A 23,354-nucleotide genomic window follows, 5' to 3' on the forward strand; every position below is an offset into this window, starting at 1 on the left:
CATGTATTGCCTCTGGCTGATCTTACTCTAACATGTAAACATATACAAACACTCGATCAATCTCAATTACAGTTATGTTCTCTTGTTGTCTGCCCTGAGTGCAAAACAAACACACTGGAGCACTGGAGCCATCTGTACAAAAAGCACTTTGTCATCCACAGTAATGACTCATGTTTTTCACAGGGGTGACTCACGGTTTTCACTGTGAGAACATTTATTCACGCGATGAATTGAACAGGTATCAACACATCTAATTGTTGATACTTTATTAAAGGTTTTGGTTTTTCCCGGTTTTCATCACACTCTTGAGTTCAGAGAGGTCATACAACAGCCGACTTCAAGGTCGCCCACACAGCAGAAACCACACTGGATATTACTATTGATTATATAGCTTTTTAACCGCTTTAATTCATTCTTCTCACATTGTCTCACAGACGATTTTATCAACTTTGCCAGCTTTGATCTGTATCTAATGATTAGACTCAGACACGGGCCTGCATCTCGTCATGTGCTGGCTGCTCTGCTGCTCTGATGGGATGGGAGTGGTGAGCGCTGGACTAAGTATGCTTTGCTCCTCCCATGCTCCCCCCCTCCTCTCACTCCCACTCTCAGTTATGTTAGGGTGCACCGCTCATGTTACTGTGGACTAGTCACTCTCCAGATCGCTCTCCCTCATTGCACACTTCATTGCTCTCTCTGTCTCTCCCTCCCTTCCTTTGCTTCTCCCCCCATTTCCTGCTTTGTTTCCTCATCTCTCCTTGAGAGACATCTCACTCCCACTCCCAGCCAGGATCTGCAGGCAATCCCTCCAAGGTAAGCAACGTATGCACTACCCTTTTCTCCAGTGCTTTTATTATCTTGACAAACCACTGCAAGTGGCTGATGTGTTACTTAATGCAGATCAAGTCATTCTCATTGTACTACTGTGTTATAATGTCACAGTGATGTGTGTGTGTGTGTGTGTGTGTGTGTGTGTGTGTGTGTGTGTGTGTGTGTGTGTGTGTGTGTGTGTGTGTGTTTGCACTTTGTTCCACTCCTTACCTGAGAACCAGTCCCTACAAGTAAAGTGAATAAATTGTGCAAATACAGTTTGCATGCGTTGTGTGACTGCTGGCTACACATGGATGTGTTTATGGAAAGATAAAAACACTTCTGGCAGTGTTTAAGTCTATATGCAAAGTTTTGTCCTCGAAGTTTGCGGTAAGGAATTTGAAATTAAAGTAGATAGCAAAAAGAAAAAAAAAACATTCTTCAATTACCTTTTCTGCAGAGTTTATCTGAGATGCAATTTCATGTAATCTTAAAACTGTACAGATATCAGACTTGAAACTGAAATGATGTAAAACAAAACCTGTCAAAACTTGCTCATCAATGAATGACACAACACATTTTTTAATAAGTGAAGAATCTACGGAATCCTTTTTCACATGCTTCCAGAGAGTCTTTATTTTCTTAACTAGATTTAAAGGTTCAGTACTACCTCAAATGCACAACACACACCCACACTCATCACCAGAACCGCACTGACACTGACCAGATGGGCCGGATGAGTCTGACCGGTCGGCAGAGCCAGAGATTAACGACCTCCTGTCACGTTAGGCTTTTAGATTTCTATCCTATATGATTGATGAATATTTGTTCTTAAAACATAGTGCAACAGGTGGATTATAGTCACAGTCACTATCTTATGTTGTCTTTTAAAAGTTTTATGTGAGAAATAAAAATGTTCACCAGTTGGCAGGCTCATGCAATCAGATAAAACACTCACATAGCTGTACGAGTAAACAGCACGCAAACACATAAAGACCAGCTTTGATGTATTTTCATTATTTTAACTACACTTGGCTCAAAAGCCAAAATTCTTTTTGGTTTTCTTTTTAAGTGCTGGGGGAAAAAAGAAGATAGAGGACTGAAATGCACTGGGAATTCAATCCCATCCGAATCATCTCGCTTGAAGGCGGAAGGTGGAATTCTTGCCAACAATACAAGCAAGGCAAGGTCCAGAAATGTTTATCAGCGAAATCAGAACTACCAGAAGAGTCAACAATAATGGAGCAGGAAGAAAAAATTCCTGCATAGGGCAGGGAAGACCGTCACACGGGTGGAAAATTAAATGGCAGCAATAAATAAATTAGGTCAGTAGCAGGGCGAGTCAATGATCTCACATGCATAAAGGAAGACATCCAATATCAGGAAAAACCTAGAATTTTAAATATGCAGCACACACATCTGTTATGTGTTCAGGTAACTCAAGAAGTACACCTGTCAGAAACATTAGCCATGCTTGTTGACATGTCTTCTAATCACAGCCTCCAAACAATTTTGAAATCCTTGTTTTCTCAGTGTTTTCTGTGGAAATACCTCAACCTAAAGGACTGACCAGTGATATAATTTTAGTGTTGCAGTGAGCAGGTTTAACACGACTCAGATCATTTCTTCTTGGTTTGGGCTTCTTTTAGTTTTGGAAACATGTCAATAGAGGAGGACAGGGGAGGAAGGAGGGAGAGCGGTGGATCTCTTTAATCCACAAAGTGACTCACGGTCTGATAATGACAGCTTTGACGGGGCTGACACGCTGCTTCCAGATACAGCTTACCTGACATCAGACTGTCATTAGAGTGACGTAACAATGATACACCGTCGTCTGGAGAAGCCATGATGCTGCAGGTTCTTTTTTGCTATAACCTCACAGAGAAACTAGGCGACAACAAACATTGAAACATCAAACATTTCAAGAGAAAAACAATGACATAGTCAGCCTATAAAAAACAGAATGGGAACAAGTGTCTGAGTGTGTGCATGAGTTACTATTTATTAGACCAAAATCTATTCACACTCATAATGTCTCAGTGATCATGAGAAGAATCGTTTTATTTCTGTTTTAAGGTTCGGCCTTGGCCAGGGTTCAATTGAGGCAAGGCGGTTTTCTGACTCCAAAGGTTTGCCTGAAGTCAATGAAGGTCAGACAGCATATGGGGAGTGTGTGTTTAGTATCAGGGGTCGGAATGGGGTGGAAATGGTTTCCAGATCCTTCATGAAAGCCACACGAGTGTCGTCCCAGTACAATGTGAATTCCTCCAACGTTGCCTTGGAAGATTTGTCGGTGTTTAATTTCTTCCCTTGTATGAATGTGTGCATGTGTTTATGTGTGCACCCATGCGTGTTTGTGTGTGTGTGTTTACAGCCAAAGAGCCTCATCTCATGCTCAAGAGTATCGAGGTCCATGTGTGCCTTGTAATTGCAACCATCCTGTGCGTCTTTAAGTCATTGAGAGTTTCTCAGAACAGGAAAAGTCTGTTTTTTCAAATCCTTTCTTTTTTTTCATCAAAGCTCACCCAGTGACCGGGAACCCAGCGCTGTGTTCTGTCAGTGAATATATCCGGACCACCAGGAACAGTCACATCTTGTTTATAAACCATCAAATTTGACTAATTCAGTGTTTCTAAAGTTGAGAGACTTTCCTCAGCTTACAACTTGGCAAGATCTAAAGTGGGATTTAATATCACAATGCATATTTGATGGAAGGCATCCAGTGGGGTTTGTGTGATTCTAGAACAAGTGCATATTCAGTGTTTCACACTAGTTTCACACCTCTACAAGTTTTTCCAGTCTGTCATTGTTGCAGATGCATTATGCGAATTCTTCCTTTATTTACAAGATAATGATTTGTATATTAGCTCTAATTGCACCTGTAGTTTTTCTTTTTTAAAAAAAACAAGCAAAAAGTAAAGCATCTTGTTTAAATGCCAGATTTTTTATGTTATAAAGGTAGTGTTCATAACACCAACATCTTCCTATGGCCTATTCTCACTTCAGAAAGGACAATTCACATTGTGTGTTTGTATTAATGGCGAGTGGCACCAACCTTTGAGGTGCATTATCACCAAAACTATGTGATCATCGCTCCTCACTATATTTACACCTTGTTCTTATTACATCCTTCTTCTTCTAACCCTTTGTCACAGTTGTGGTTTCAACCATGTTTCCTGTATACGATTAACTTCTGGTTTCTGAGGCAGATCATCAATTAGATTCCTGCCCATTAACCAGCAGACACCAGTGAAACAGTCGAATCATTGCCATATCACTGGCAGTGGCCTTTACAGCCAAGCCATTTCTCATTTCCTCCCATGCAAACGCACCAACATCCAGGCGGTGAGCTGCATTAAGAATAATCTAAATTCTTTCTGTTCTACTTATCTTCATTGAGGCATCAACCACCTCTGCAATAAAAGTGAGCTAAGTCATTCCTCCACTTGCCTGCTGTTTCTGTGGCTTCACTCCCACCAAGTCTCTCCTCATTTCTCTCTCTCTCTGTGTTTCACTCTGATCAGTCACCCCCCCCCCCAAATCACTCCCTTACGCCACTTCCTCCCACTCTGAACTCACACTCAGCTCCTTCAGCCTCTTTCACCCTGCTGTTCGTCCCTACCGTCTCTCAATACCTCAGCCCAACAGATGAACAACAGCCTGATTGTTTAGAATTGTAGATATTTTACCTGGATTGATAATATCCTCTTCTCCTCACGGAACCTCAGGATGATTTTGAGTTCCATCCCTTCTCTGCTGCATCCTACTCCTCCACCAATCCCTCCGTCCTGATCTGTCGGACCGCTCGTCGTCCTCCTCTTTGAACCAGACTCAGCAGAACTTCTCACTTTCATCCCGTCCTCACTATCAGCCAATTCAGACCTCCTCCACTCCGGGACACGCTTCCCAGAACTCATCTTGTTCTCTTCAACTGACACTGACAGTGTTATCAGTGCATTCCTTTATCTGACTGAGATGTGGTCTTTGGGTTGGTTGGTTGTTCTTTAATCAAGGATGAAATTAACCATTTGTTTAAGTGGGAAAGGTATATTAATCTTTAATTAATAGCTGCCCGCCGTTCCAGTAAATACCAACCAGTTGGTACAGCAGAACTGGATCAAACCCCTCCTTAAAAACACTTTCAACTCTGAGTTTTTGTCGAGTTTTGTCAGTGAAGCGCACAGTTTAGTTCAACATTTGCACTTTAACATGTGAAGGCATTCTCTGGCATTCTCTTTGTAGACATGGGAGGATAAAATACACTTTGATGAGTTACAGAAACTTTCCAAAGAAGTCACACGGTTTTGTACACTGCCGTGTTTACGAGTGCGGCTCACACCGATGCTCGTTTCACACCAACAAGTCCACAAGTTTTGATTTTCCTGTTTAACTGCTTGGTGTCTTTGTTTCAATACAACCTCACCGGTGTAATTGTACAATTATTTATCAACTTTGACAGACTGTATGAACACACTGATGAACACACTGAACCTAAACTTAAAGAAAAAAAATTCTGAGTTGTAAAAAGTTATTTTTCTATGTTGGGCACCACAAACATGCGGAATCAATCATTTTTCTAACTTAGAAAACATATTCAATTGGTAAATTGCACAAACAATTCTCAAAAAAAGATCTCTAAACTGTTTACATATAAATAAAAGACATTCCCAGGCGTTTTTGTAAAATTATTTACAAAACCAAGGTGTCACAGGAACATTGTACATGACTCAGTTGTGTCACTCCAGAGACATTTCCATTCTGCCACAACACAGAGAGCGGCATCAATCAGCACGGTCATCCTGCCAGGATTTTTCCATCCCACAGTAAATATAGATTGCTGTTTTTGCTCTTCATCACTTTTCAAACCTCGACATGTGATCTCTTTGAGAGCTGAAAAGCTCTTAGTGAAAACCACACTTGTTGGGTCGACCGATGGGTCCAACCCCACAAATCCTGAACGTCTTTCTGAGTGACTGAATGATGGAGGCAGACCCCTGGTTGTTTGGTCGACTGAATGCTTTTCAACTGTATTTTCAGTTGTATTTTCAGTGTTCCAAATTAAAAGCCCTACAGTCTTCCACATTGTCTAACTATATGCACAATAATGCTCAACATCATGCCAACAGGAAATGGCTTCCAAACAGAAAATGGGCTACAAGTGTCGAATAGCAACGGTGTTTCTTCTGCTGTTGGCCAGTATCGCTGCCCTTGTCGCTGTTGCAGTCATCCAAGATGCCTGGAAAGCTGAAGAGTACGGCATGGAGGTGATAACATGCAGACACACTCAAATGTCCTCGTGTCCTTCTGTATCTACATTAATGAGATCAAACTATGTGAATATCAGAGTTTAAATAGAAGAATTATTCATTATTTGGCTGAGTGATGACCAGTGTTGTGAATAATGTCTTTCAAATTAAAGGTGCTGTAGGCAGGATTCGGCATCTCCACCATCTTGCTTAGGGTTACCTAAGCAAGATGGCGATTTGACCCATCTAAGATGGCGATTTGAAACCCAGGACAGCCAATCCTGTCCTGTTTTCTCTGACATCACGCCCTTATGCAAGTTAAGCCCCTCCCACGAGAACGTGCGATGAACGCCCCTCGACCAATCACAGTTAGAGCCTCAGGGGCTCTTCTGATTGGTCAAAGATACCTGGAGCTGTCGAGATTCCTTTTCAGCTCAGAACAGAGACAGATGGAAACGCTGCGCCCTCGCGGTAGTGCAATTATGCTACACTCCTAAAGGATTATCAATGGCTACTCTAACATTTAATCCAAAGAAAACACAGAAAAATTAGCATTGACTAGCAAAATCCTGCCTGCAGCACCTTTAATGTATCGCCAAAACTTTTGGCTGTAATGCCTCTGTAAATAATCTGTGCAAAGCCTTTTCTCTGGAAGAGCTGTTCTATTACAAATTAAATAAACTCTTGGTTACTGGAGGAGATGTGTCATTGTAGTCCTGAACGAACTCGCAGTTTGTTTTTCCTCAAAAAGCTGTAACATCCAGTTCATAGAGTGTCTTCATCCAACAGACTGATGTAACCAGAACTTAATTTGCAAGACTGACCCACACACTGACAGCCATGATAGCGGGTCAAAGCATCGCAATGATGTTCAGTTATTGACCAGGACCTAACTGTGGAAAGAAAAACACAAGTGAAAGATTTACTTTCCTGAGTATTATTTCATTTTCTGCAGTGTTTGATTAATTTGGAACAGCTGCTTGCACAACATGGGTGATGAGCGAAAAGCCACAAATGGTCTTTTATTGTTGGCTGGTGCAACAACAGCCTCTCTGCAGTTGTTAATGACATTATTTTGATATAAATAATTGATGAGAGCAGATCAATCTGATTAAAATTTGATGCTTCATGGTTTTTCAGGATGTTTTCTCTTTCTTCTGAATTTCAGTATGGCATAGTGATAGACTCGGGTTCATCTCGTTCCAATATATTCGTGTATCAGTGGCCCGGGGACAAGCAGAATGAAACAGGAATAGTAACAGAACTGAAGAACTGCAGAGTTGATGGTGAGACGTTATCTCCAAAATGATCTCAAAAATATTCACAGCTGACTACTTGGGGATATAATAATAGCTTTGTTTTGTGCCCGCAGGTTCTCCCATCTCAGAAATTAAAGTTGACCCCAAGAAAGATGCTAAAACTTTGGATGGCTTCAGAAAATGCATGAAAGAGGTCAAAGAAATGATCCCGTCTGAGAAACATCGTACGACCCCTCTCTTTCTGGGGGCCACTGCTGGAATGAGACTGCTACAGTAAGAATGCTTCAAGACTTTCAAGACAGCATCTACATTATCATAATGATACATATATATATTTCTATATTAAACAAGTGCTGCTGGAAAATAAAACAATTGATTAATCAATGACTGAGTCAATAAATAAAATAAACAGACTAGATAAGCCAGAGGTTTTGCTGCCAAGGGTTTGGTCTCTAGTGTAGTTATCTTCGGTGCCGACAGTAGTTTGTTAAAGCTGCTGTTTTGTTTCCCCTCGAGCGCATCGAGTCCCCTGGAAGCCTCGGCAGTGACAACATGTTCAGACCGCAGGCCGGGGGCCAAATTCAAGAGCCCAGAGAGACAAACATTGATGATGTGAAGTCTTATTATGGGGTCTATTCACAGCAGAGGGCAGGATTCATAAAGCTCATAGAATTAATACAACCAGTCCACTGGTTCAGTTTTGTTGTGCTTTTGTATTTCTTCAACAGAAAGCATTTTGTTTCTGTGCTAACACTGACGTCCCTCTACAGTCGCTAACCTCACTCTCGTTCTGCTGTGCCATAAGTGAAAAAGATGAACAGAAGTCGAATGAAGTTCTGGAAAGTCTCAGAGAGTACCTGGGTTCGCTGCCCTTCATGTTCCAAAATGCCTCCATCATCAGCGGGCAGGAAGAAGGACTGTATGGATGGATCACGGTCAACTACCTGATGGGAAACTTATTCCATGTAATGTACATCCCACCTGCTCTCACATCCCAGCAGAGCTTACACCACACCATTTCATGGCCTTGTTGAATTACAGCGAAGCAGAAAACATCAGTTTGTACTATTTATTTAAAACTTTGACATTTTTTCACGTGACACTAAATTAGTCTGTTGAAGTGTTTTCCTTTCTTTTACCTAATTTTGTTGTTTGCGTCGTCTTTGCAGGGGAACTTGTGGAACAAGTATTTACACCCGGAGGGGGCGGAGACGGTGGGTTCCATGGATCTCGGCGGAGCGTCCACACAGATTGCCTTTGCCATCCCGGAAGCTCAGAGTGGGCCTGACTACATGTATGTCAAGCTGTATGGTTACGATTACTTCGTCTACACGCACAGTTACCTCTGCTACGGCAAAAATGAGGCTGAGAAGAGAGTACTGGATAAGATAGTTCAGGTTTGTAACTTTTCTTCTTTTTCTGCTGAAGAATCACAGACGATATAAAAGAAGTACCCCCCCCCCCCCCCCCATCAGCCTTGCTGTTCCTGTGTTTTAACCATCCAGCATGTGGTTTTTCTGCATGCATGTGCAACGCAGACCCCATTACTGCCCAGTTAAGAATTGATTAGTGAACACTGCTGTCCCTCAGTTGCGAACAGGCAAAGGGAAACCAATCCAGGATGCATTATGTCATTAGGAATATTGATCAAACTATAAATGTTGTCGGACAAGCCTGCAATGCATTATTTCTGGTAACTGACCACTTCAGTCCGAGCTAAAAGTAATTCTAGATGAAGAAATATGCAATACTTGTGAGAACATATAATGGACTTTAATTAGCTGCAGATCCCCGCATGAAGCATTAACTTTTACATTACTATCCGTCAAAGAATTTGGAAGCGGTAATGTGTGACTCAAGTACACAATGGTCTGAACATAAATGGTTAATGTGGCTTTAACGGCATCATGTTATCTCAGTTAACATGGCTTTTCCTCTTCCTCTCTTGGTTTTTTTTTGTTTCGTGTGTCTTCACCCTTCCTTCATATGACGTTTCTTTTCTTTCTCAAATGCTCCAGAGCTCCTCCAACCCGTCCTACATAGAGAACCCCTGCTACCCCCAAGGTTTCAACGTCACGCTGAAGGCCTCAACAATTTACGACACAGAATGCACCACGAAACCCAAAAACTACAACCCGGACCAGGATTTGTTCTTGGTCGGTACCCCCGACTCCGAAGTGTGTGGAGACATAGTGAAGTCCATATTCGACTTTAAGACCTGCTCCTCATCACATTGCGGCTTCAACGGGGTCGAGCAGCCGCCGGTCAGAGGAGACTTTCTGGTAAGACACAGAAAATAACACAAACAAGAAGCCAAAACACAACAACGAATACAATTTTGGGGTATTTATATTTTCTCCTCAGGCCTATGCTGGATATTTCTACATTGCCAGGGCTGTGCTGAACGAAGGCCTGACAGACTTCAGTGACTTCAACGCTTCCATTAACACTTTCTGCCACACAGAGTGGACACTGGTAAGTTTGTTAAAGAATGTGACACCATTATATGGGCAGTTTGTAAATAGATGGTGTTGTTGAGTCACGTTTGTGTCCGTTTGTCTTTTGCCTGACTGGTGTAGCTGGTAGCTGCAGTCGTCCTCCAGCTTTTTTTTGCTTCAACTATTCCTCAGTCTGTTTCCTTGAGTGAATGAATACACCACCTTAAACTGATACTGCAAGACTAAACAAGCTGAAGCAGGCTGAAAACCTGTTGACTTTTAGATGACATCATGAGTATTAATTCATCTCATTCTGCTTTTTGGTTACGTTAGTTTCCATTCAATCAAAACACTACATATTGTACATTAACAGAGCTTCTCTACAAACAAGGAAGTGATGTTTAGACTGTAGCATGTTCTATTACTGTCTTCTAGGTTAGGTTAAAGGACATTGTGTTGCCACTTCAACATTATTTTGCTTAATCAGAGGCTAAACTGTTTGCTTCTCTTCACTTCAGCTGAAAAAGCAGAAGGATTGGATCTCTGAAAGATACCTCAGGACTTACTGCTTCGCAGCACACTACGTCTTCACTCTGCTGGCGGACGGATACAAGTTTGATGAAGAGACTTGGAAAAATATAAACTTTACACAACAGGTTGGTTCCACAGGGCAAAACAAACAAAAAAGCCACCAATCTTCACATTTCTTTCTGAAATGCTTTACCAGAGCACGATCGATCATTTCTGTTGTTAATTTTAAAGTTATTCAGAGTTTTTGTCACATAAGTGGGCTGTTACCGGCACTAGCGTGTAGAGACAGAAAGACAGTTAAGGGTGTGAAACGAGGCCACCCACTCCGTCCTGAAAATAATGTCTGACATACAAATCATCCGTTCTCAGAAAGTCAGAGTGAAAGGCACGCAGTGTATTTTTTTTTCACAAAGGAACTCCCTGAGCAGAGGGGGATTCCTCATTTGTGACACTCTGTACATGAGTCAAGCCTCAAAAAGAAAGATAGCGGCGCTCGCTGCAATCACTCTTTCCTAATTGTTGGTAATTTGGCCTTTTGGACTCGATACAATGCGGCTCCTCAACGGCTTCCAACAAAAGGGTTAGTATGCTTCTGAGTGTTGTTTTCAAGTGTCTGCTAGGTTCCTGTAGAGACAGTTTGAAAAATCACTCTGGGTTATTTACAGGGAATCTCTTTGAGTCTCATGACTCATATTTTGTGCCCCGGAGCTGTAATTGTATAACTTCATGACAGGGCTGCTCCATATTTCCAACTTCTCCAGACATGCAGTGGAGAAATTGGAACTATGTACTCTGGAAAATATTCCGCGTATGCACAAAGTATAGGCTGAAAAACATTCTCTTCTTCTCCTCAGGTAAAATCCACCAATATAGGCTGGAGCCTGGGCTACATGCTCAGCATGTCCAACATGCTCCCGTCCGAGGTGAAAGTCATCCCCCCCATGACGAACCCCCTCTTCGCCGGCCTCATCTTCCTCTTCTCTGCTTTAACCATCGTAACTGTAGTTGCCGTTTTCATCTTCCTCATCCGGGCCTGCTACTGAGCGGCGGCGCTGCGGAGCCAGCGGTTCGTCCCTCGTGGCTGTGGGTCTCCTTCAGAGCATGTATTCAGGCAAATGTTTTTGTAAACTACTAACGCAAACGTTCGGCATGAGCCATTAACTGCCTTCTGTCTCAAATCTGACATTTTCGCTGCGTTCAGATGTGAGATTGGAAAAAAAAAAAGGACAGGCGCTTCTCAAAACGTTACAATACAAATGGAAGAGTTCGTCTCATTCAAACAGTAAAATTTTTATATGTATTTTTTAGATTTCTTGTAAAATTTTAACAGTGTTTTTGTTTTGTTCTTGACAAGTTTACTTTATAAGTGAAGAGACTTACACTCTCTGGAGCTACGTTTTTTTTTTATACCAACAAGCTTTCGTCTTCCTTTAAATGTGTTTCCATCATTTTGAAGCTGTAAATTTGAGTGATGCACTTTCCTCTGATATTGTACATTTTTGAGATGTCCCTGTAAACACACTTTTTTTTTTTTTTTTTTGGACCTCAGGGAAGCTAACATTGATTTCTGTGCCTACTTGAGCGTGATGAACATGTAAGTGACGACTGGCATTGATGTCCACGCCCTTGTTATTTTGTAACTGTGTAATTTTAAGCTTTTTTTTTTAAATCTCAAAATGAGATCATCCTGTTTATGTACATCCACTCCAGGGCTCACATGCATCCAAGGCATGAGTTGTTTTCTGACCTCGTGATTGTGTTTTCCTCCATCTGTTATACATATAAAAAAACACAGAATGTGTCTTTAAAGTGGTTTTTCATCTGACTTGCGAACTCATTTGGTTCATAAGACTTGCTTAATGAGCCGTTCCCCCCCTTTTTTTTAATGACTGTGTTAAATGAATTTGCATTATCAGATTACAACAAACTACTGCGAGTTCATTTAGCCTACTTATTACTTATTGGCCTCGTGTGTGATATTAGGAAAACAGCTTTTGTTTGACAAATAATAGCTATTCAGTTGGATAAGATACTTAAGAAAACTGCACCGTGATGAAATGTTGTAAAATTCTGTCATCCGGACCGCGTTAGTTCCAATCAATGAAACTACAATTTGCATTTACAAAGAACAAACAGCTTCAGTCACACCATGCTCATTACTGACTCCCTCATGTTGTGTCGGCTGCATTAGTTTTGGAAATTTAGCACAAACTACTGAAGTACATTCCATAAAAAAAAGCTTGACCAAAAAGGAGATAAAGTCAAAGTTTTAGATAGAAAAGTTTACAAATACATTGGAACCGTGCTCAGGAAATATATTCTATTGTTTATCACAATTCAATCTGCTTTGATTATGATTATTAGAATTTCTTCACTTCAAATGGAATCAAGTGTGGCTCTGGTCTCCCAAGAGGGGGCGCCAGAGAGCTTCAGGGGGAGGTTTGTTTTCAACACACACAAAAAATAAATAAATGGAGGGTAAAACTACACATAAATGTTCTTTTTAATTAAACCACATTTGTGTGACAGTCATGACTTGATGTAAAGATTTAGCGTCCTTTGATATCGTCACCAATCAGCCTTTCACAACAAAAGAGCATTCCGGTATGAAGGGACTGCAAACAGAAAAAAGCATGAGAATAATTGTTCACTTTTGTGTCTTTTTAAACTTCCTCCTCGCAACGTATTCAATTCAAGAAGTGTTTTGAAAAATACTGATGTCAATGTCATGAAGAAATCTATGCACGGGTGTTTGATGCACTGACTGTACTCGTCTCTTTAAATAAACGTACCTACTGACTGCATCACTTGCTGCTGCTTAATGTTAAAAATTCATTTCCCTCAGCTTGTTTTCAATTTGACACTAAAATCACAGATTTAAACCTGTTTAATTAATCAATGAAAGTAATATGAAAGAAAAACCTGCCTGTTTGATAAGGAATGTTTGTTTTATCTGTCAGTTGGCCAACTTGAATTTCCCTGGAGCCATGCTTACAACTGTACACTTCCCTCACACACACATTCACACCAGTAGCGCCCTCTAGTGGTGATAAGCGGCAGTTGCAGAATATTCAAAGTGAGCATGGACGTTTAGATTTTTTTTTTTTTATTGAAAGTTTTGTCTAAAAAGAAAACAAAACAAAACAAAAAAATCAAAAAGAAGGACATTTGAAACTACAGCAATATCCACTGGTTCTACAGACACTCTCGAAATCACAAATCTGAAAGACATGGGAGGCATGTGACCAAGCAAATAAAAAAATAGCATCATCAAAGTTATTTCTGTTGCATCTTCTTTTACACACCTGTACAAAAAAGATCTCATAAATAGTACTTTTGTTCTTGCTTTCTCTACTCGTTCTCTCTCCTCTCAATAATTTATTTTCCACCAGAGGTTTGTTGAATCTGCGTGATTTTGGTTGAGCCAGACTCTCTCGGCGCCCACCTCTTCCTGCACGTCCATTAGCTTGTGTTTTCTTGGTGGAGGGTCAGTGTGTGAGCGGGAACACGAGGGTCGGACCCCGCAAACCGGACCAGCCACGTAGTGTTTTCTGTTTTTGTCTGTTGGAGACATGAGCTCCTGTTTCCTCTGGGCTCAGGCGATCTGTCGCTGCTGTTATTTTTTCTCTTGAGGCGCACCTCTTCCAGACACCCAACACCAGACAGCCTCAATCCCCAATACTGAAAAGTGTATAGCAGCTCACACATCATAATCAACTCTCAGAAAAAGACACAAAGAATTTAAAATATAGGTAACAAAGTAAAAAAAAAAAAAAAAAAAGAGGGGGAGCAGCACAAAAAAATCTCCTTGTCATTTTTAGGAGACGATCCAGAAGCAGAAATGATTTTGTTGAACAGAAATGCCCTTTTCGCACAGAAACATCATGAACCTGCGCACATCTCAGTGGCACGTGTTTGGCAAGACAGCGACATAAAGCATGTTTGCTGGACCGAGTCGACGCATTTCAACATCCGATGATTAAATCCAAACATTCTGGGAAGCAGTGATTGTGAGTGACAGCATCTCAGCATCTGCAGGTGCATTTTAAAACAACAGAATATCATTCATTGAGCTTCGTCACTTAGTTCTACACTTTTTAAAATAGTTCATTGTAATTATGGCCTTTAGCTTAAAAGGAATTATAGAACTATTTGCTCTTTATAAATTATCAAGCAGAAAAGATTCTATTTTCAATTCATGTGAATGTTTTTTTTTTTTAAAACATACAAATTTCTCTGTCCTTCCATCCATATATCAGGAGTGTCAAACATAAGGCCCGTGGGCCAAAATCAGTCTACAGAATGAGACTGCAAATTTAGAAAAATTAAAAATGAAAAAAATCAAGAAACTGTTCAACATTACACTGAAACCAAGAGCTGCGGCGCTGCTGAAACACAGCTGCAGAGAAAGATTCAGAAACTTTATTGCACTCGGGATAACTTTAACACGCAGACTGACGGTGTTTAGAATTTACTTGTACTTCTTTAAGTAAATGAAACGTAAATATGTTTAAGATATATGAGCTGATCATTTCACTGGTCCATCAACATCAATCTGGGCTGCAAGCGGCTCAAAACGAGTCTGACGGCCCAGAGAACCATGGCGAGACGACACACAGTCGCTGTATTCTAATGCTTTGCGATGCACCTGTGAGATGTGAGATCGGCTGAAGCCGCCTGAGAGGATGCAGCTGGATGCAAGCGTAAGAAAAGTCTCCAGTCTGAAAGTATTCCTCCTCGAGGTGGGGAACCTTTCAGGCCATGAAGACTTCACATCACTCTTGGCCACACAACACTGAAAAAACAAACCAAAAAAAAATCCTTAAGACCAACAGCATGTTCTCACTCACTGATAAAATCATCTGAGGCAACCGACAGCATGACAGGCAGGGAGACGATCATCAGTCTGGAAAGTGAAACAATAAAGGAAATAGCAAGACGAGGAAGATCTCTTCACAACCTAGTTTCTTCATCTTTGGTATAAAATCTGCCACCTGGAGGCTGCGTTTGTTCAACAGTTAAGAAAGAATCAAGAAACTGTCAACAGTTTTACTAAAACTATTGCTTTTTGCACATTTAAAAATCCTAGCAGTTCTTCTGCTTCTTCTTGAAGTCAGAAATGTTCCTTTTTTTTTCTTTAATTTTTGCAATGAGACAAGCAAAGCAGACAAAGCAAACATCTCTTTAAAAAAAACAAAAACAAAACAAAAAATGCAGTAAAAAGAATAAAATCAAAAACAGAAAGTTACAAATGTGGTGGAGGAAAATCTGTCCCATGATTAAACTAAACTGTATTTTCCGGGAAGCAGTGGATTGACCTTTTGGAAAGAGTCACATTAAAGACGATTTTTTTTTTTCTTCTTCTTCTAATGACTCAACATCAGCTGCACTGCACCACATAATTTAAAATCATCTTTAAACAAATACAACCTAATTTTTTCATCCTGTACAGATAGCTTTGTAGATTCCGTGTCTCTGAAACTCTCAGGAACACCAAGAATCTCTCGGATCATTCAATCACGCCTCTTTTTTAAAAAAATTCACCACTATGGAAACTTTGTTTTTCCCAAAGTTTGAGAAAATTAAGGCAATAAAGATTTACCAAAACACTGATACTCTAAAAAACTACTCAAATGATAAAAGAATGAAAATAATGTAGCTTAATATCAAAGGAAGACAGCCTGTTGTTTTTTTTATCTTGACTTTTCTTCCTTCATTTTTTCAATATAAAAGTCTGAAAATCTACCTGCACATTCAAATGTTCTTTTTTTTTTGTTTTGTTTTTTTTACTGTACAGTTGGTTTCTGTCGTTTTTCCTTTGGAGGCAAAGTCCAGTCTGAAGGTGAAAAATGATGAACTGAAAGTTGCAGACTGCGATTGTTTTCATTGTCCTCTCGATCAGCAAACCATTCTCTTTTTTTTTTCTTTTTGTCATTCTGCCTCAAACAGGTAAGAAAAATGATTTTTTTTTCATCTTTTTTTTTTTTTTTTGTCTTTTATTTGGTGCCTGTGCACAGTGGAAGCATTCTCTCCTCGGTCTTGTCCATGTCGCCTTGGTTTGTTGTCCTGTTTCATTTTGATTCTGTCCGTGTCTCCAGCGCCTCAGTGCAGTCCTTCTGAAGGCAATGCAGCAAAGATTTCCTACCAATCTTGTTATCTGAAAGAGACAGAAAAGTCAGTGGAGAAAAAAAGAAAGAAAAAAAAGAAAAAGATGAGTGAGGAAACCACGGATTGTTTCTGAAGCAGGCACAAGAGCTTTTCTGAAACCAGCACGTGAAAGAGAAACCACCAGCAGGTTATCTCAAAGGCAGAGAAACAGAAAAACACGACGCCGGCTACAGGAAAATAAGAAAAACACGAAGGACGAGGGTCGCGGGTAAAGGTCGATGTGAGCCAAAAAGTAAAGGGTGGCACAGCGTTCTGACTGCAGGCCTCTGTGTGCAGACATTCAGGCATTTGACTGATCTGAGAAAAAAAAAAAAGGAAAAAAAAGACCAACGTACTGACTGAGTATTGATTTGATTAGAAATGCAGAGCTGAAGGCTGGCAGAATATGTCCTATTGACGACGTGGACGACTCCCTGGTGTCACAAAATCAGTCAGAAAGTGACAGAGATGAATCACATCTACAGAGACAACCATGGAAAAAGTCTCGACGTACATTTCATTATAACATTTAAACAACTTGCCATGTTTTTGTTTTCTTGCGGTTGCTGTGGGGGGAGTAAAGACAGGCCATTGTGATGGCAGGAAAAACCTGTTTTAACGATTAAGAGAACACCTGATGTTCTAAAAATAATCGAAGTGAGAAAGGAAGAGCTGCTGGATTTGATGAAGGAGAAAAAGGACAAATGGTGGCATATCTAAGTTATCGCTGCGATATCCTATAAAGTGTTGCTTGCTGTCACAATCCCACTCGGGCATCTGTCATCCTTTCCATTTGGCGTCCGCTGTCACGGGAGCTGTCATTTCAGCTTTTCTAACAGTGAATCGGTGGAATTAAGACTGGCAGAGGGATATATCTCCAATGCTGCGCAGAAATAATCTGTTATCTCTGCGCTGGCCGTACATGGGAAGTGTGTGTGTGAAACTCAAACTTGTGCTCCTGGGCTTACTTAGTCTGCTGGTAAGAGTAGGCTGTGGCATGATCTCCTGTATTCTCCACTGTTAAAGGCTGCTGCCCGCTGGCGTCCTGCGAGGAGGGGGCAGCTGTCTGCGGAGATTGGTCTGTCACCACGCCCTGAAACACACACACACACACACACACACAAATCACTGCAAGGGTCCATGTGGGATCAAAAATTAAAAAAGGTCTACTTTATTCCCCGAATGCTGAAATACAGATTACTGCACACCAAGCAGCTTACCAAACAGAAAAGAAAAAAAATCATCAGTAACAAGTTCAGCTGCTTCAGGGAGGCTCTGTTTCATTCCTGATGCTAATTTTAGGAAGAACTTGTGAGCGAGTTCATCCGGCCATGTGGAGCTGGGTATGAATCAATCCTCACCGTCGCAGCAGAACAACCACCGCAGAGCTCTTCTTTACTCTGACTTATGAGCAGACTGTCTCTCTGCTGCACAGTGCCTATGAGCATCCGATTCGCAAGTAAATATTGGGTGTGGTATTGGGTATTCTCTGTTTACCACACATTTATGGCATTTCTGAGGCTCTCTTTGCGATGAAGGAGTCGGCAAACAGACCGCAAGTGAGTAACAAACACGGGCTTCATCCTTACGTCCACTGTGATGGCAGAGGCAGGCACTGCAGTGTACTGGGGAATGTAGGTTCCTTGCATAGGAGCAGCCGCTGCAGCAGGCATGTACTGCAGAGAGAGGAAGGAGGGGCAAAGGCAGTAATATAATAGAGGCACGAACAATATGTCCTCCAGAGGCCCGGGATTAAAAGTGCTATCTGAGAGGAAGCGCGCCGAGCGAAGCGGCAAACACACTCTGTGTGTAAGATTCATCTTTTAAACAGTCAGAAGCATGTTTTTCATGTGTTTTGTAATTTTACTCTGTGTCGGTCAAAGACTTCTCCCATCTATTATATACTTTATACGTATATACAGGTGAATTGATTGAACATGCAGAGCAAGATGAGCTGGCACAGATGGAGGGACTCACAGCGCCTGTAGGGCCCAGGGACAGGTGGTTCATCTGCTGGGTGAGAGGCGCCATTACACTGGAGGGGTGCAGAGACAAACTGGGCTCTATGGTGGCGGCTGGGGTGATCACAGCACCCTGAGGCGGGAGAAACAGACACAATTCCAGACAGGTTATAGCTACTGACTGTTTCCTCCAACTGTTACATGTGAGACAGTCATACAGTGCAGGTCCTGAGGAAGGAAAAAAAAAAACCAGCAGTCGAATAATTAGAGCGAATCAAAAGAGGTCTGAAGGAAGCTTGAAGAGGAAGAAGTGTGGTAACGGAGGGACGAAGCAGCAGGTCAGCAGAGGAGATGACCCAAAGTGAAATATTAAGCATCAAACTGAGAAACGGGAGTTTTCCGTTCAAAGTTGAACGACTGGAAAAACAGAAAGAGAAATCCTACATTTGAAACATTTTAAGAAATTATGTTATTGTAGAACTCTCTCACATCTGTCATTGAATGGAGATATTTTGACTTAACATCAAGCAGCGCACTGGAAACTAAACTAAATTCAACATGTTTATCGGTTCACATGGCTACAACATGGCTGCCGAGCAAGTGGGGAATAATCAAGTGTCAGAGTGTGAGGACGTCACTTCTGGACAGAGAAAACTTGTTTGAAGGTTATGCTAACAAATGTTCCTGCAGTGGCTTGGCTTCACATCAAAGCTACAAAAACTAGTCTGACTGACATTTAGCTGGAAAAAAAGGCAAAAAATAATATGCATTACACCGTCTTTATTGTACTAAATACTGACTTTCACTGACCCCTGCAAAATATTTAATTAAAGTCTGGATTTAGAATTCAGTTCATATTGTTCTTTGCGGTCAGAGGTGTGAACTTGATGAGTCCACATGAGGCTCAGCGGACTGAACACATTTTGAAATCCCGACAAGAAGGGCATCCGAGGAGCAAGGACAGAGGGCCGGCCGAAAAAAACAATTGCTGCCAAATACAGCTTTTGCTCACAACATGAAACTCAGGTGATGGATCACCTTTCTGCACGACAATGACCTGAAGCGTACAGCCAAGACAACGCCGGAGTGGATTCAGGACAAGTCTTTGACTGATCTTCAGAGACCCGCAGCCAGAACCCAGATTTAAACCCCATAAAACATTTGTGGGAAGGCCTCAAGTTGGCAGCTCACTCAGTCTTTCCAATCGAACTCACAGAGCTCGAGATGATCTGCAGCAAAAAAAAAGTAGAAGAAGAAGGGCTAAACGGTCCAAATCCAGGTGTGAGAAACTTGTGAGTCTCCTTACCCAGGAAAAGTCAAAACTCTGTGTGTGGGTGTGTGTGTGTTTGCACGTTTGTCAAAAAAAAAAAGTTAAAAAATATAACACAAAGACAACAGAAGCAAAAACAAAACATAGTTTTTTTTAATAAGACTTTTATTATTAAGGGAGAAAAAACTCTGTGTGAATAAAGTGTTGGCCCCTCTTGTTAAAACATAACATAACTCTGGTTTATCACACCAGTGTTCAGTTTCTTGATCAACACCAGGCCTGATTACAGCCACACCTGTTCTCAATCAAGAAATAATGTCAATAGGACCTGAATGACAAAGTGACGTCGACCAACAGAGCTGATGCGATTCGAATCAATTCATGAACAAATGAGAAAGAAAGTAATTGACATCCATCAGGTCCAAGAGGTTCGAAAGGTGAATTATGAAGGCTGAGTAATTTTATGAAGTGCAATATAATTAAAGTTAGACCCAGAATAAAGGCACCGTGCAGAAAATAAAAATGCAATAATGGTCAGTAATATAATAACTTATATAATATTTTGACCTTTTTCATTGCAATAAAGTAAATACCATGATAATATGCCAATAGTGCAGCAAATGATTACATGATTGAAGAAGCATTAAAACAAACAATCAAAAACAACAAACAACAACAATCAAAACTGAATAAAATTCAAACGGGAAAGATGATTCCATTAAATAATGGAATCTGTGAGAAAAAGTTAAATAATAACATAAAATTTAAAAACTATCAAACACACACAAAACTAATCCATTGGCTGCAAGTTTGACGCTGTATGCGGAAATGTGAGCGGTAAGCCGGCATGTCAGGGAGACTTGACAGGACATGTTTCCGAATGGAGCAGAGAGGCTTTTTACAGTAAATCTCCTCACTGTGAAGGGCTTTGATGCAGCCTAACACCTTGATGCTCTGAGCTCCACTTTCCCCGCGCAGCTCTGCTACAGCCTCAACAGATCTGTAAAGATTTAATAGGAGACTCCTCACGCTGCGTGCCGGGACGCCTGGCAACATCCCCGCAGCAGTAAACACTGTTCAGTCGCGATAACTGTTTAACTACACTTCCCATGAGCGCGCGCCGCATCGGTGGATGTGTGTCGGCGCTGCTCCGGAGAGCAGGCGGCACCTTCGCAGCGACGTGTTGAGACAAGGTGTGAGAAAAACACCGGCTTTAATGTGCTGGTATTTCTGGAGCAGGCTCAGCTGCGTGGCAGCTGTCTTAACGGCTCCGTCTTCATCTGCAGTGCTTCATGGACTGGCTGACAAACAACACACACACACACACACACACACACACACACACACACACACACACACACACACACACACACACACACACACACACACACACCTAATAAGAAGAGTTTAAGCTTGTTTCTTTTCAATGCATATGAAGTATGTCAGAGTGGTTCAGAGTTGAGGAGCTGTGAGGTGAAATCGTAAAGTCGTCTAACCCTAAAGCACACATCAAGCACACACACACACACACACACACACACACACACACACACACACACACACACACACACACACACACACACACACACACATTAAGGCAGAGACCATCAGAGTGGGAACAGTGGTGCAGTCCTGCCTGCTGTCTTTATAGAGATATCTGACCACAGCAGCACAGTTACAGGAAATGCTCCACAAACACCATCCTCACACTCACTGAGTGAGAGAGAGAGAGAGCGAGAGAGAGAGAATTTCTGCACAAACACACACAAGCACACACACAGATGCATCAACAGATCTTCCCACAAACCCGCACAAAGCTTTGGCTCAGGCAGGTGAATTTGCCAGCCAGAATCTCGCTAATACTCAGGCTTTCATCCATCTAAATAATGCTCGCTCGCTTTTAATGGTTTCTCATCCTTTCTTACTCTTTCTCTCCCTTCATCCAGTCTCACAGCAGGTTTCCACAAAGAGAGAAAGGAGCTGCTTTAAAAAAAGAATTGAGTCCAAAATGAATAACCATCTGCTGATTTATAGGTGCATGGGAAAGTGTAGTGTCAAATGATTGCAATTGTATGTATGCTGTCGAGTGTGTGTTTTAATGCATGAAACATTTTCTTAGTGTAAGCGATACGCAAGTGCACACAAGACTGTTAGTTCCCTTGAGGAGTATTGAGAGAAGAAGAAGAAAAAAAAAAAAGCAGTGCTTCAACTCTGAACTTGCTTTTTCTCTCATTGACTCGTCTCCACTCCTCCTCCTCCTCCCTGTCAGTTTTCCAGAGAGGAGTGAAGCTGACTCGTTGAACGCTGCAGGCGCCGTGTCGCATCAAATGCACAGTATTAGTGCTAATGACACCCGCTTATTGAGAAAACCACTAACTGCTGCTTTTCCGACGGGGACTCTTATGTGTGCGTGCATGCAAAAGAATGTGAGGCGGCATTATTTGGTCTCTCTCTCTCTCTCTCTCTCTCAGGTGGAGCGCTCTGAAGTGCAGATGTTTGTATTATTCCTCAAATTGATTCTCCATACTGAAGGCACACCCTCTCTCTGCATCCTGGCTTTTCTTCCCCCATTTCAACACAAAAGCACACAGGATTTATCAGGACTGCACAAGGCAAAAAACACCAGTACCATTGCTTGGTTGCAGCCTCTGAACACGCACCCGCAGGCGTGCATGGGCTGACAGTTTTGCACATGCAGTATTTGCAGACTCAGATATGTCTGCTCTTTCTTCTCACACATTATTTACCCCCTTTGTCTCCTGAAATAGGCTTAAGACGGCAATTTAACTCAGGAAGATCTGAAATCCCAATTCTTCGGATGTCTTATTACAGCCCTCCTCAATAAGCTGCCTTCCTTGTCTTTCTTGCTGCGCGTGGTTAGGGTAATGCATTCATTTCCTGTATGGGGATTTGCGAGTAATTATGCACAAAGACATCCTCTCACTAATTAAGATGTAAAGACAGGGAGTTCAAGTAATCTGGGCATTTCACCAAGGCTTGGAAACACACGGTCCTTAAGGCGCAGCACTGTGTGTGTGTTGGTGTGTTTAACATGTACCAATTAACCACTGAAAGCACACTCTCACCTTTCGTCTGTGTGTAAATACAGCTGCCCGAGTTCACGCATGCACACCTTTATTCCTCAGCCACGAAACCAAAGCTGCGGCTTATTTCCTTTCATTTTTCCCCTTTTAATCAAAGTGGCATTTTTCTTAGGTCTGCGTGCGTCTCGTTAGCCGCGAACGCATTCCGGCTTTGAAGTTAAAAGATGTAAATAACTCCGGCGCTATGATGGACTGTTGACCGGGTGATTAGCGGCCGCGCGCATGTGCGCATCAACCTAAATGTGTCAATGAGTGCGGCACACCATTAATCAAAGTTACCAGTCATTAACCGCGGCGCGGCGGCGGCGGCGAGGAAGCCTCTGCTGCCATAGGAACAGAATTAAGCTGCTGTGTCTCTCCGTCTCCCTCCCTGATGCAGCTTTAATTTGCCGAGCTCCTCTGTATCCAGGAAATACAATGACTACCCCTCGCCTTTGTTGTCTAACAGGGATTTTGACTATGCAGAGACAAGGCTGGGGAACAGGCGCGCACAGCCCAGACATGCTTTTGCAGCAGTTGTTTTCTTTTCTTTGTTCTCGATTTATTCTTTGTAATCCCTTCTTTCCTCTCCTTTTTCTGGCGCCTGCC

General features: G+C 41.7%; 2 protein-coding genes across 11 annotated transcripts in view; one reads left to right on the plus strand and one right to left on the minus strand.

The window, feature by feature from the left end:
• Positions 1 to 656: 656 nt before the first annotated feature.
• On the plus strand, positions 657 to 13,601 carry entpd3 (ectonucleoside triphosphate diphosphohydrolase 3). The gene is made up of 10 exons (XM_030103815.1): positions 657 to 813; positions 5,937 to 6,074; positions 7,225 to 7,342; positions 7,429 to 7,588; positions 8,121 to 8,280; positions 8,485 to 8,712; positions 9,334 to 9,597; positions 9,680 to 9,790; positions 10,272 to 10,409; positions 11,139 to 13,601. The coding sequence occupies exons 2-10, from the start codon at positions 5,940 to 5,942 to the stop codon at positions 11,325 to 11,327; spliced, it is 1,503 nt and encodes a 500-aa protein (XP_029959675.1). The 5' UTR covers positions 657 to 813; positions 5,937 to 5,939; the 3' UTR covers positions 11,328 to 13,601.
• Positions 13,602 to 15,650: 2,049 nt separating this feature from the next.
• LOC115397477 (RNA-binding motif, single-stranded-interacting protein 3-like) overlaps positions 15,651 to 23,354 on the minus strand; it is a 135,156-nt gene continuing 127,452 nt past the window's right edge. For 8 of the 10 annotated variants that reach the window (XM_030103822.1, XM_030103825.1, XM_030103824.1 and 5 more), the window contains 4 exons: positions 18,409 to 18,525; positions 18,021 to 18,107; positions 17,400 to 17,524; positions 15,651 to 16,441 (listed from right to left, as the gene is read on the minus strand). In XM_030103822.1, the coding sequence (XP_029959682.1) occupies positions 16,438 to 16,441; positions 17,400 to 17,524; positions 18,021 to 18,107; positions 18,409 to 18,525 (333 nt within the window). In that variant the 3' untranslated portion in view covers positions 15,651 to 16,437. Of the gene's footprint in view, positions 16,442 to 17,395; positions 17,525 to 18,020; positions 18,108 to 18,408; positions 18,526 to 23,354 lie in introns of those variants that run through there. The other 2 variants (XM_030103826.1, XM_030103818.1) reach the window with 1 other exon arrangement.

Source organism: Salarias fasciatus, chromosome 11, assembly GCF_902148845.1.
Source record: "Salarias fasciatus chromosome 11, fSalaFa1.1, whole genome shotgun sequence".
Taxonomy (NCBI): Eukaryota; Metazoa; Chordata; class Actinopteri; order Blenniiformes; family Blenniidae; genus Salarias; species Salarias fasciatus.

Coding starts and splice junctions, on each gene's coding strand:
- entpd3 (XM_030103815.1), top strand. CDS start 5,940: ATGGCTTCCAAACAGAAAATGGGCTACAAGTGTCGAATAGCAACGGTG. Junction 7,589..8,120: donor GCTGGAATGAGACTGCTACA/GTAAGAATGCTT, acceptor CTGTGCCATAAG/TGAAAAAGATGAACAGAAGT. Junction 8,713..9,333: donor TACTGGATAAGATAGTTCAG/GTTTGTAACTTT, acceptor CAAATGCTCCAG/AGCTCCTCCAACCCGTCCTA.